At 37.8% G+C, this 14,182-nt stretch overlaps 1 protein-coding gene across 1 annotated transcript in view; it reads right to left on the bottom strand.

Annotated features, from left to right (window-relative positions):
- LOC126262749 (ubiquitin-like modifier-activating enzyme 5) overlaps positions 1–14,182 on the bottom strand; it is a 105,862-nt gene that overhangs the window by 49,681 nt on the left and 41,999 nt on the right. Inside the window, exon 6 of the mRNA XM_049959563.1 lies at positions 7,639–7,856. Coding sequence (XP_049815520.1) covers positions 7,639–7,856 — 218 coding nt within the window. The remainder of the gene's footprint in view (positions 1–7,638; positions 7,857–14,182) is intronic.

The raw sequence follows: 14,182 nt of genomic DNA, 5'->3' as shown, positions 1-14,182 counted from the left end.
AGGCCAAGCAATAAGGCCACCGCAATCTATCTACTGTAACCCAAATCGTTGATCTACATGATCTCAGACTAAATGTGGAAAATGTGGTGGTGCGCTATAGTGCTGCAAGAGCATGTTTTGCTACACATGCAGTGACATACATTCCAAGAGCCTATGCAGTAGACTGTCAAGAAATCACAAGTATGCAGCACCCACAAAATGCGATGGAAGAAGGTATGGATCAATCACACGTCCATTCAGGAATCCGGCCCAAATGTTCAGACAATATCGGTCAGGAAACCCATCGTGGTGTATACGCGGACAAGGAGAAAAAATTCCTGGATTTTTCCCAGATTTCCCGGTTAAAAATACACTTTCTCCCGGGTGAAAACACGCTCTTTCTGTGTTAAGTGACAGTGTATTTTTCCTTGTCAATTCTTTGAATGGTTATGGTTTTATACATGGGCGTAGAATTTCCCGGTACTTTAGAAAATGAAACTCAGGGAAAAAGACATGTTTTGGAAATATCTTTGATGTGCAGCAACATGCACACTGCGTATTTTCATATTACGAAAGTGTACATTGGAATTCCATCAAACATCGCATGTTACTTTCCGAATCATTGAAATCGAGATTGCGATGTGCTTTTGTAAGCCAGTCGTAGTTCATGTCACGTGATCCCGCCAGCCGATGACAGCAGATATTCAGAGCATAGGACACGCGATGTAGTCAGCCAAAAGCAACATCACTGGCAAGTAGCACGAACACACAAACAGGGAAAGTTAATTGTTTAAATTAATATACATAGTGTTGCTACAAGAAAAGCAAAGCTTTCACATATAATATTGGTCTCTAAGGTTAATAAGCTGCAAGAGAAACTAAGCTTTCACATGTAATGTTGATCGTTTTTGAGCGTGTTACACTTTAAGATATATCTCACAAATGTGCCAGTAAAATTTTTAATAACGACATAAATGTCTGATCTTCAGGGTTCGCAATTCTTCTAAATGGCTCGTCATCAAAGAGTTTATTTTTAAATGAGAGTAAAACACTCTGTGATTTAATAAATTCATGGTACATTCTCGCATATAGTTCAACTTGCGTAAAAGGATATTTACTTTGAAAGTAACGCTTTTCAAACCACCATTCGCAATATTTTCTCGCGAACTGTTAGAAATAGTTTCGTTTCAGCAGTTATCGCAGGGCGCAGATAACAGGCGACACAGCGCTTGTGCATGAAGTAGGAAGCCCATATGTACGTGTAAAACATTGAAAGATCATACACTATGTCATAAAAGGAACAAGACATCAGAGGTTACTCCAGGAGCATCAGAATTTCGTGAACCATACTAAAACGTGCACATTTAATGTGCATACTTAAAGAGCACATTCGTATGTCCAGATTCCCAATGAAGTAGACCTTGAACTGATATTAAGCTTTTCAATGCGGTTTTCGGGATGTCAATTTTCTTGGAGCAGCAGTACTGTATTATATCATGTTTGGTTCTTTATTATGGCATAATGCCATACACGCTAGAAGATGAAAACGTGCACTTGAAATGCAGCGAACAGTTGAAAGTAGCCAGTACTGTGGAATTAAACATTTCGTTTCAAATACATTGACTACCTCTGCGGAAAAGGTTAATAAAAGTCAAATTTCTTTTGCAACCAGACAAAAATAACTTCATTGTTCAACAAGGCAATTAACGCTTGACTGTCAGAATGGTGGAAATAAAATAAAATCTGAAACTAATGACATATTTTAGCCTTCCATAATTATGTGAATGTATTTTAATGTATTTTATTTTTATTTATTTATTGTTCCATGGGACCACATTTAGGAGAAGTCTCCATGGTCATGGAACGAGTCAATACATGAAGTTATAACACGATTGTAGAAACAGATAAAATGAAATATAAGAAACATATTCAGGCGACAAGTCGTTAGTTTAAATAAAGAAAATCAAGAATGTAACACTGGAATTTGCTTAATTTTTTAGCTCTTCCAGGAGCTCCTCGACAGAATAGAAGGAGTGAGCCATGAGGAAACTCTTCAGTTTAGACTTAAAATTGTTTGGGCTACTGATAAGATTTTTGAGTTCTTGTGGTAGCTTATTGAAAATGGATGCAGCAGAATACTGCACTCCTTTCTGCACAAGTGTCAAGGAAGTGCATTCCACATGCAGATTTGATTTCTGCCTAGTATTAACTGAGTGAAAGCTGCTAACTCTTGGGAATAAGCTAATATTGCTAACAACAAACGACATTAAAGAAAATATATACTGTGAGAGCAATGTCAAAATTCCCAGACTATTGAATAGGGGTCGACAAGAGGTTTTCGAACTTACACCATACATAGCTCGAACAGCCCGTTTTTGAGCCAAAAATACCCTTTTTGAATCAGAAGAATTACCCCAAAAAATAATACCATATGACATAAGCGTATGAAAATATGTGAAGTATACTACTTTTCGTGTTGAAATGTCACTTATTTCAGATACTGTTCTAATGGTAAATAAAGCGGCATTTAGTTTCTGAACAAGATCCTGAACATGGGCTTTCCACAACAGCTTACTATCTATCCGTACGCCTAGGAACTTGAACTGTTCCGTCTCGCTTATAACATGCCCATTCTGTCTGATTAAAATGTCAGTTCTTGTTGAATTGTGAGTTAGAAACTGTAAAAACTGAGTCTTACTGTGATTTAGCATCAAATTATTTTCCACAAGCCACGAACTTATATCATGAACTACATTATTTGATAATGTTTCAATATTACACACAAGATCCTTCACTACCAAGGTGGTGTCATCAGCAAACAGAAATATTTTTGAATCACCTGTAATACTAGAAGGCATATCATTTATATAAATAAGAAACAGCAGTGGCCCCAGCACCAACCCTTGGGGAACGCCCCATTTAACAGTGCCCCAATGGGACTGAACATCATTACCACTCTCAATATTGCGGAGGATTACCTTCTGCTTTCTGTTCTTAAAGTAGGAGGTGAACCAATTGTAAGCTACTCCCCTTACTCCATAATGTTCCAACTTCTGCAGTAATATTTGTGGTCAACACAGTCAAAAGCCTTCGTTAAATCAAAGAAAACACCTAACGTTCGCAACCTTTTATTTAATCCGTCCAAAACCTCACAGAGAAAAGAGACTATAGCATTTTCAGTTGTTAAGCCATTTCTAAAACCAAACTGTACATTGGACAGCAAATTATGTGAATTTAAATGCTGCAGTAACCTTGTATATACAACCCTCTCGATAACTTAAGCAAACACCGATGGCATAGAAATAGGTCTATAATTGTCAACATTATCCCTGTCTCCCTTTTTATAAAGTGGCTTCACTACCGAGTACTTTAATCGGTCAGGAAACCGACCACTCCTAAAGGAAAAGTTACAGATATGGCTAAGTACTGAGCTAACATACGTGGAACAATACTTCAGTATTCTGCTAGATACCCCGTCATATCCATGAGAGTTCTTGGTCTTTAGTGATTTAATTATTAACTCAATCTCCCTCTTGTCAGTATCATGGAGGAGCATTTCAGGTAACAGTCTCGGAACACTTTTTTCTAAGAGCGCTATTTAGTTCACCTGCTATATTCAGAAAGTGATTATTAAGTACTGTACATATATGCGACTTATCAGTAACACGGACATCCCCACTACGCACTGATTCTATATTCTCGACCTGTCTCTGCAGACCAGCCACTTCCTTTACGACTGACCATATGGTTTTAATTTTATCCTGAGACTTAGCTATTCTATCTGCATACCACATACTTTTTGCCTTCCTAATAACTTTTTAAGCACCTTACAATACTGTTTGTAATGGGCTGCTGCATTTAGATTGTGACTGTTTCTAACGTTCTGATATAATTGCCACTTTGTTCTACAAGATATTCTTATCCCTTTAGTCAGCCACCCAGGCTGCCTGTTTGTGCTAGTACCCTGTTTTGAACGTTCTAACGGAAAGCAACTTTCAAAGAGCATGAGAAAAGTCTTGAGGAAAGCATTCTATTTATCGTCTACTGTATCAGCACTATAAACATCTTGTCACTCTTGTTCCTTGATAAGGTTTACAAAAGTCTGTACAGCAACTGGATCAGCTTTCCTAAAAAGTTGGTAACTATATTTAACATGTGTTGCAGCACAAAAATCTTTTAGACTTAAAATTTGTGCATCATGATCTGAAAGGCCATTCACCTTTTTGCTAACAGAATGCCCTTCTAATAATGACGAATGAACAAAAATATTGTCTATGGTTGTTCTACTGTTCCCTTGCACTCTCGTTGGAAAGAATACGGTTTGCATAAGATTATATATGAATTAAGGAGGTCTACCAGCATCTTTTTCCTTGCTCAATCACTTATACAATTAATATTGAAGTCACCACATATAACTAACTTTTTGTATTTGCTATAAAGTGAACCAAGAACCTCCTCTAGCTTTTGCAAAAATGTTGTGAAATCGGAGTCTGGGGATCTATAAATAACAACAGTAAGAAGTTTAGCTCCACTAAATTTAACCACACCTGCACAACATTCAAACACCTTTTCAGTGCAGTACTTTGAAACATCAATTGACTCAAATGGGATACCATTTTTCACATACATGGCTACTCCCCCACACCGCAAAGAGCTCCTAGAAAAGCTGCCAGCCAATCTGTATCCTGGTAAAGGAAGCCTCTGAATTATCTCCTTATTTAAGAAGTGTTCAGATATACCAATAATTTCAGAGTCAACATCTATAAGCAGTTCACTAACTTTATCTCTAATACCTTGTATATTTTGATGAAATATACTAATTCCCTCATTAATCGGATACCCAAGCTTTGTAGAAAGTGGTTTCTTTGTTAGAGAGACTTCCCTTAAGCAGGAATACCTATCAGCTGACTTCAATCTAGAAAAGGTACAGCTCTAACACCCCCAACTACCAGCATTTTGCCATGAGTGATCCCACCACCCCCACCTATGCTGTCACCTATAAGTTTTGCCAACCTCCCCTTCCCATACCTGTTGAGGTGCAGGCCATGTCTAGTGAAACCCGTCCTGCTGATAGACTCCACCGACACCACTGAAATGTGACTCATAATTCACTTGATAGTTCCGAGCCACAGATATCCATTTTGTTTTCATTTGATGTGAGAGTAAACGATGGGGAAAAAATGGTTCAAATGGCTTTGAGCACTATGGGAGTTAACATCTGAGGTCATCAGTCCCCTAGAACTTAGAACTACTTAGACCTAACTAACCTAAGGACATCACACACATCCAAGCCAAGGCAGGATTCGAACCTATGACCGTAGCGGTCGCGCAGTTCCAGACTGAAGCGCCTAGAACCACTCGGCCACACCGGCTGGCAACGGCGGGGAAACAGAACTATCACTAAGTGTAAACACGAGTCACACGGAGACTACCCACTATAACTCAGACTGCTCTGCGCATCAGCCCCGAATCTATGACATTTGCGAACCGGGTCAATACTAAAAAAAAAAAAAGACTTTTCAAAAACATGTTCATCTTCTAGCGCACATCTTTCTCACATACGTGTTCGAGGAAATGTAAGACATAAGTGTGCAAAAGTGCAATGCCACGCCTCTTCATAAAGCATTCTTCTACCGCACGTCACTGTATTTCTCTCTGTGGAATTGAAACGTGTATATTTTGTAATGGATGCCATAAAACTATATTCAGGACAGTGGAAATTGAAATGTCCTGCTCCCAGTCGGCCAGTTCGACAGCCTGCCTCTCTTAAAAAAAAAAAATAGAATCTAAATAAAAAAAAAATCTTGCAATTAATAGCAGATGGGATTATTTGTAACCGGGAGAACAAGAACTCTTTAGAAAATTGGCACTCTTTATTGCCTATTAGCTAATAACTTGCTGTTTTGAGTGACATAAAATTAAATATAGGATACATAAAACCAATAAAGACAAGTTATAAGCAAGAAAAGTACACATTTCTTCAATCCTTAGCTCCTAGCATTTTTTTTTCTCTCTAATCTTGCTACAGCTTTGCATGGCGTGCTTTCCTTTCTGCGGAAGAATTATTACCTCATCAAAGAGCGTCAAACGTTTTGCTACATGAAAAATGGAAATGTCATTATCTAATACTGAAAAAGCTGTTAACACAAATAATACCCAAGACTGGTGTGGTTATTTTCAAATGAAAATGTTAATTAAAAAATACTTAATCATAATTTTTAATAAAACAACTCAACTGCATTTACCTTCAAGCAGAACACACCAAACAGTTCCGTAATCCACATTCTGTCAACTTCCTATATTTCTAGTACTCATCATCGCATCCTCTGTCATTGCATGGAGTACAGCCTCTTCAAACTCAGGTGTACATCACAACTATGGAACACCACAGTCAGCCCTACTGGCAGTTAATGTAACCATGTCTGTGGCCTGCTGGTACACCGTAGCACAGAGGAGGAGGAGGAGGAGGAGATTAGTGTTTAGTGTCCCATCGACAATGAGGTCATTAGAGACGGAGCACAAGCTCGGTTTAGGGAAGGATGGGGAAGGAAAACGGCCATGCCCTTTAAAAGGAACCATCCTGGCAGTTGCCTGAAACGATTTTAAGGAAATCAAGGAAAACCTAAATCAGGATGGCCGGAGACAGATTTGAACAGTCATCCTCCCAAATGTGTGTCCAGTATGCTAACCACTGCACCACCTCGCTAGGTCGTAGCACAAAGGGAATGCGAGATGGCAGGGGTTGTGGAAAATGCTCTGCATACAACTGACAAGTTTTGCCATACAATAACATCATGGCAATGTATTCCACCAATGTGTAGTTCACCATGATCAATAGCATCACACTAAAAATGAAATTTATGTACAGCTTGCATTCTGTACTGTAGTGAATGATTGCTACTGTCCAGTAGTACAGTATGAACAAACACCACAAGCACAACAGTAAGTACAGACCTCTCTGGGCAGATCACAAACTCAGCAGAATGGCATGTAAACAAACCTGTAGCGGGTGTGGGACATCTGGTGATTGGTGAATGATGTAATTATTACCCTAGTCAGTGACACTGAAAATGCAGGTGATTTGAATATGTGTTGTGGTATTTTAAGTGTAGTGGGAAAATGGTACGTTTCCAGACAGAAGTTTTTATGTAAAACTTAACCTCCTAGGTACCCACCACGTGTCCTCAATGTCTGTGAAGGGAATTTAGTAACACCCTGTATATTTATTTTCAAATGAAAATGTTAATTAATAAATACTTAATCATAATTTTTAATAAAACAACTTTTTTGCTTTTAATTACAAATCGCATAAAAATGTGATTATTCACAATAAATTAAACTTTGGTATAAAAGTGCAGCAAAACATCAAACAGAAGGTAAAATACCTCTTTTACACACACACACACACACACACACGACACGACACGACACGACACATGCTGAATAGGTGTCTGATAAAGCTTGCTTCTTTATGGTGGTATGAAGGTACACTTGCATTTTCCCCTCTTCTCTTTACTGACTTCTCTATAGCTTTTAATTCTTTGTTTCCCATTTCCCAAGAATTTATGATTAATATCCATAATTCAACTGTTTCATGCTAATGATCTGGTAATTTTCTCAATTAAGTTTGTGCGTAAAAACATACTGAATAGAGCTTACCCCATTCATTATCTTCATGTACAACATTTTCCAGTGAATGCTTTTCTACGCATTCCTCAGCATTTGCTGTTTGAGGTTTTGCAGCTTCTTCTTGCTGTCTTTTCCTACAAAAATTATCTTCACATGATGGGTTAGGGCGCAGTTTCATTACTGGAAAGAAATCCTGTAGAGCACCGTATCCTAGGTAGTACGTTACTTGACCAAAGCCTAAAAGATACCTGGAAACAAGGGAAAGGTTTTAAGATTGATGATGTAGTATTCTTCTGAAAAGCTCATAATCGACAGATTAACAAATCTAGTAATGTAAGCAAGCATGAATACTCAAGTATATTATTTTATTTATTTCACATGCAGAAAAAGTGACTTATTTGAAAGCTATTCCTTTGACTTTCCAAGTTAAGACAGTGAACTGCTGCAGCAGTCAATTTCTGAGAATGACATTTCAAGAACAGGAGGTCTTTAAAGGTTTCAGCAAGGCGTGGGTTAACTTCTAATCACTTGCAGGCCTGATTCACATACTTAAGTTCTTGGGCCTCATCACATGACGCAACAGCAGTGCTTCGAGTGGATAAAGTCAGAACTACAGTGTCCATGACGGCAACGTTTATCAGGTAATGCGCTGATATAAGTGGTACCCCTTTTCCACATACCACTCCAACAAACATGTGTAAAAACGTGGTTTTGAGAGTACATTCATTTTATGTTCATCCCATCTTTAGATGTTTACAATTATTTACATGTCATGAATACTTTTTACTTACTTTGAGATTTTACAATAGCTATCTTAAAAACTTCCATTGCAAAATTCAGAAATATCGTTAGTAAAGAAACAATATTCAGAGCATACAAATAAATATAAAAATCTGAAGATGGCCTAGCAGGCATCTTCAAATGTCATCACAGAAACATAAACTCTTATAAAAACAACTGGTTGCAGCTAATTTATTATAAATTTCCTTCAATTTCAGCAGCTGCAGTGCTCTAAAACATCACAGCAGGCAAGAACTATTTACTAATGCTCAATACATATTGGTAACCGAAAGTATTTTGTTTGGTATCAACACAGTTTGTCAATATTTCTAGTATTGACAACACAATACTCACCGTAAGATTATTGTTATATTGACGAGTGAGGTCCCTAAAAGTCACATTTCCCCTACAGCAGATGATAGGCACGAATCGTACATTCTTAACACTGCACAAAATGGAAAAAACTGCTGAAACGCATGAAACCAGAGCTCACTAAAACTTTTAGTCTGTACAGCTAATAAGAAAGCAGTACTCTTGTGGTGTGATCATAGGACTTCTAACACATAAGTTCAAAAGTATATTACCTGTGTTGTTTATGGATAATGTAAATCAGCACTAAACTTTCCAACATGCCATCACAATAAATTATACCTATAACATGCCTCTTCAAGAGAAGATGAATATTATCATAGACAGAAACTGCCAAAATTAAACACAAAACTACAAGACAGCTAAATATCTCTCCCCCATAAATTTCTTCCATGGACCAGACTGAAACCAAATGCAGGCCAGATGCAGCCTGTGGGCCATTGGTTGTCCACCAAAAGATCATAATGGCAACAGTCAGGCACCCAACATGAGACTGTATGCCAGGAAAAAAATCAGATTATTCACTCTTTAGATGCTGCACATAAAATGAACAAAAATATATGAAAATCTGCATATTACTGTAACTTTCCAAAAATTTCAACATTTTCTACACACTACGCAACTCCAATTATGGTACGAACATCACCAGCGTTCCTTTTACCCTTGAAGCTATAAATCCAAGGCATCAGATTTAATTTTTGATGGAAATTGTGTCAGGTGGCATTACAAGTAATACTCACTATTTTGTAATGCCTGTAGACAGAAGAGGTTAGACTATTGTACAAAAGGCAGAGATTGTGTATTGTTCCCAGAAATCGAATGTTCCTGTGACACCTATATTCTCATGTCCACTTAAGCACCTAGTATGCTCAGAACAATATGTTATATTGTCAATAGCAACGTAGTGGGCCTGCTTTGGAGAGTAAGTGGCTAAAGAGTATATGGGGATATCAGCTCAGGGCAAGAGATATGACGCAAAAATAAGTACTGAAAACTGGATGACAGAGAGAAAGTCAGTGTTTCACTAGAAGTTTAATGAAATATCCTTTCACATTAACAAACAAAATTTTTAGTAGTGCACATGAATTAAATGTATCTGGGAAAAGTGAGTGTGGTTTTGTGTATGTGTATGCACGCGCAGGTGCGTTGGTTTTTCTCTACAGCCACTATAAGCACAGTACCGCAAAACCAATTTTCCCACAGTTCATGAGAACGTGTCCACCACTATGAGCATATTGGTTTGTGCAGGGAGCAACATGGCCACGACCTGTCAATGTTGAGTTTGATTTCCTTTGAGAAAGAATTGGCCTTCGTATAATTTTAAACAGTGTTTCGGAACATCATGGAGGAGGCTAAATATAGAAGCCCCAAAGTCTGTACCACAGGAAACCACAAAAATGCATTTTAACTCGGAGCAATCTTAGTAAACTTATACTGCAGACTACAATAATCTGTGCTGCAAAATGGTGAACATATGGAACATGTTTTCCATTCAGGGTCTATCGATGCTACAGCAATTACTTTGATATGAATTCTGCGCCAATATTTACCAAAACAAATGTGTAATAATCAAAACCAAGTGACTTTTTATGTCCTATGTATAATTTCACAATTAATACTGTTGACAATTTAAACACCTACATTTGGGGGTGTATTAAACTGAGTGTCCAAAGACATAAGTACGAGAGCACAGAATGTACTTACTTGTCATCCCACCATCATTATGGAAACTGATCAGTATATGGTCTCGGAAAAATAACAGCTGAGATGAAGTATATTAAGAAACCTTGTTGGTTATTGAAATTTCAACATTATGAAGGATAGTAAATAAAGAATTTTTTTGTTTATTGTGTGTATACAATAAAGTAGGAAGAATACATTATTAAATTTGTAGATGATTGGTTGCATACAGAGTGTGATGTGTACTACAAAGAGCTGCCACTCTGGTTGGTTGGTTGCATGTTCCATAGAACATCTGAACAATTTAGTGTTTTTTTTACTGGCTATCAGTTTTTAAGCAGAAATTCTTCAAGGGAAAAAACGAAGTTGACAAGTAGAAATGATTTTAAATTAGATTTAAAACATGCTTCACTACTTGTCAGACGTTTTATGTTATTGGGCAACTGATCAAATACTTCTGTTGCTGCAAATTGAACTCCTTTCTGAGCCACTGACAGGTCATTTTTTCTCTCTAGTGTTATAGGTATTTACATCACTGTTTTTCTCAAATTGTGATGGATTACTTATGATGAATTTCATCAGCAAATGTGTGTGTTGTGACAGTGCAGTTAAAATGCCTAGCTCATTGAAGACATATCTATATGACATCCATGAGTGAACACCACATATTATTACTGCCCACTTTTTTGCAATCAATACTTTCTCTCTTGGAGATGAGTTAGCTCACAAAATCATTTCGTATGTCATTATTGAGAGGAAATATGCCAGGAGGTTATGTTTGTTTCCAAGACTAGCAATTATATGAAGAGCAAAAGTAGCTAAACTTAATTGTTTGAAAAGCTCAGCTATATGCTTCTTCCAGTTCAAGTTTTCATCAATATGTACACCCAAAAATTTGGAGCATTCTACACTATTTACTGACTCCTGCTCATGTTTTCCATCAGTTGTTGTTATGAGACTATTTATTGTACAGAAATGAATGTAGTGAGTTTTTCCAAAATTTAAGGAGAGTCCATTTTTAGATGGCCGCTTTATAATTCTTTGGAAAATATTGTTTACCAGATCTTCTGTTGCTTTGTCTCTAATAGAATTCATTATAAAACTAGCATAATCGGCAAAAAGTACGAAGTTTGCATGTTGAATGTTAATTGGATAAATCCTGTAGGACTTCCTTTGTTATTTTTTTTCCCCCAGTCACTAAAATATTCTACCTTTCCAACATCGTCTGAATCATTCAGCACAACCTTTAGCATCCTGTTTGTTGAGTATGATTCAGACCAACTGTGTGAAAAGCCATCAATTCCATAAGACTTGAGTTTTTTTCTAAGAGAGTATTATGAGCTACACAATCAAAAGCCTTGGAAAGATCACAAAATATATCAACTAGCAAATGTTAGTATTTAAGGCTTGTGCTGTGTGATGAGGGAATATACAAATAGCATTCTAAGTCAAGCAATCCTTCTGGAATCCAAATTGTGATATCCTAAGTAAATAGTTTCCACTTAATTGTGTGACTACTCTTGAGTATATTACTTTTTCGAATATTTTGGAAAAAGATGTGTGTTGTTGTGGTCTTCAGTCCTGAGACTGGTTTGACGCAGCTCTCCATGCTACTCAATCCTGTGCAAGCTTCTTCATCTCCCAGTACCTACTGCAACCTACATCCTTCTGAATCTGCTTGGTGTATTCATCTCTTGGTCTCCCTCTACGATTTTTACCCTCCACGCTGCCCTCCAATACTAAATTGGTGATCCCTTGATGCCTCAGAACATGTCCTACCAACCGATCCCTTCTTCTAGTCAAGTTGTGCCACTAGCTCCTCTTCTCCCCAATCCTATTCAATACCTCCTCATTAGTTATGTGATCTACCCATCTAATCTTCAGCATTCTTCTGTAGCACCATATTTCGAAAGCTTCTATTCTCTTCTTGTCGAAACTATTTATTGTCCATGTTTCACTTCCATACATGGCTACACTCCATACAAATACTTTCAGAAACGACTTCCTGACACTTAAATCTATACTCGATGTTAACAAATTTCTCTTCTTCAGAAACGCTTTCCTTCCCATTGCCAGTCTACATTTGATATCCACTCTACTTTGACCATCATCAGTTATTTTGCTCCCCAAATAGCAAAACATCTAATACCCTCAACATCACACTGACTTAATTCGACTACATTCCATTATCCCCATTTTGCTTTTGTTGATGTTCATCTTATATCCTCCTTTCAAGACACTGTCCATTCCGTTCAACTGCTCTTCCAAGTCCTTTGCTGTCTCTGACAGAATTACAATGTCATCGGCAAACCTCAAAGTTTTTATTTCTTCTCCATGGATTTTAATACCTACTCCGAATTTTTCTTTTGTTTCCTTCACTGCTTGCTCAATATACAGATTGAATAACATCTGGGAGAGGCTACAACCCTGCCTCACTCCCTTCCCAACCACTGCTTCCCTTTCATGCCCCTCGACTCTTATAACTGCCATTTGGTTTCTATACAAATTGTAAATAGCCTTTCGCTCCCTATATTTTACCCCCGCCACTTTCAGAATTTGAAAGAGAGTATTCCAGTCAACATTGTCAAAAGCTTTTTCTAAGTCTACAAATGCTAGAAATGTAGGTTTGCCTTTCCTTAATCTAGCTTCTATGATAAGCCGTAGGGTCAGTATTGCCTCACATGTTCCAATATTTCTACGGAATCCAAACTGATCTTCCCCAAGGTCGGCTTCTACTAGTTTTTCCATTCGTCTGTAAAGAATTCACGTTAGTATTTTGCAGCCGTGACTCATTAAACTTATAGTTCGGTAATTTTCACATCTGTCAACACCTACTTTCTTTGGGATTGTGATTATTATATTCTTCTCGAAGTCTGAGGGTATTTCGCCTGTCTCATACATCTTGCTCACCAGATGGTAGAGTTTTGTCAGGACTGGCTCTCCCAAGGCCGTCAGTAGTTCTAATGGAATGTTGTCTACTCCGGGGGCCTTGTTTCGACTCAGGTCTTTCAGTGCTCTGTCAAACTCTTCACGCAGTATCATATCTCCCATTTCATCTTCATCTACATCCTCTTCCATTTCCATAATATTGTCCTCGAGTACATCGCCTTTGTATAGACCATCTATATACTCCTTCCACCTTTCTGCTTTCCCTTCTTTGCTTAGAACTGGGTTTCCATCTGAGCTCTTGATATTCACACAAGTGGTTCTCTTTTCTCCAAAGGTCTCCTTAATTTTCCTGTAGGCAGTATCTATCAGGAAAAAGATATCAGGAAGGAAATTAAATGATAATTGTTTAAGTCTGTCTTTGTCACCCTTCTTATGAAGAGGTTTAATAATTGCACGTCTTAAGCCGTCTGGAAAAATTCCCTGTGCCAGTGATGCATTGCACATACCACTAACAACATTGAAACTTCCTGGCAGATTAAAACTGGAGAAAAAAAAATCGGAGGCCTTAGAACTTGAATGCACCTCGTACTTGGCAAATTTACTGACACAGTTAGAAATATGACAGAGACATAGACATTGTGCAAGACTGGTGCATTAAACAGGATCTAAGGGTTAATCCTAAGAAGACTTCTGTGGTGCCATTGTCGAAGAGGCATATCCAACACTCAAGTTGGAATCTGAAGCTCTTCAATGAAACTCTACCTGTGAAGGGATCATGAAATATCTAGGGGTAGCCTTAGAAGAGAAACTAACATGGACCCCTCACATTAAGAACATCTGCTCCAAGGCGAAAGGT

The sequence above is a fragment of the Schistocerca nitens genome, chromosome 1 (assembly GCF_023898315.1).
Source record: "Schistocerca nitens isolate TAMUIC-IGC-003100 chromosome 1, iqSchNite1.1, whole genome shotgun sequence".
Classification (NCBI taxonomy): domain Eukaryota; kingdom Metazoa; phylum Arthropoda; class Insecta; order Orthoptera; family Acrididae; genus Schistocerca; species Schistocerca nitens.
The sequence above is the reverse complement of the archived record's forward strand: the minus strand, read 5'-3'. Positions and strand labels throughout refer to the sequence as shown.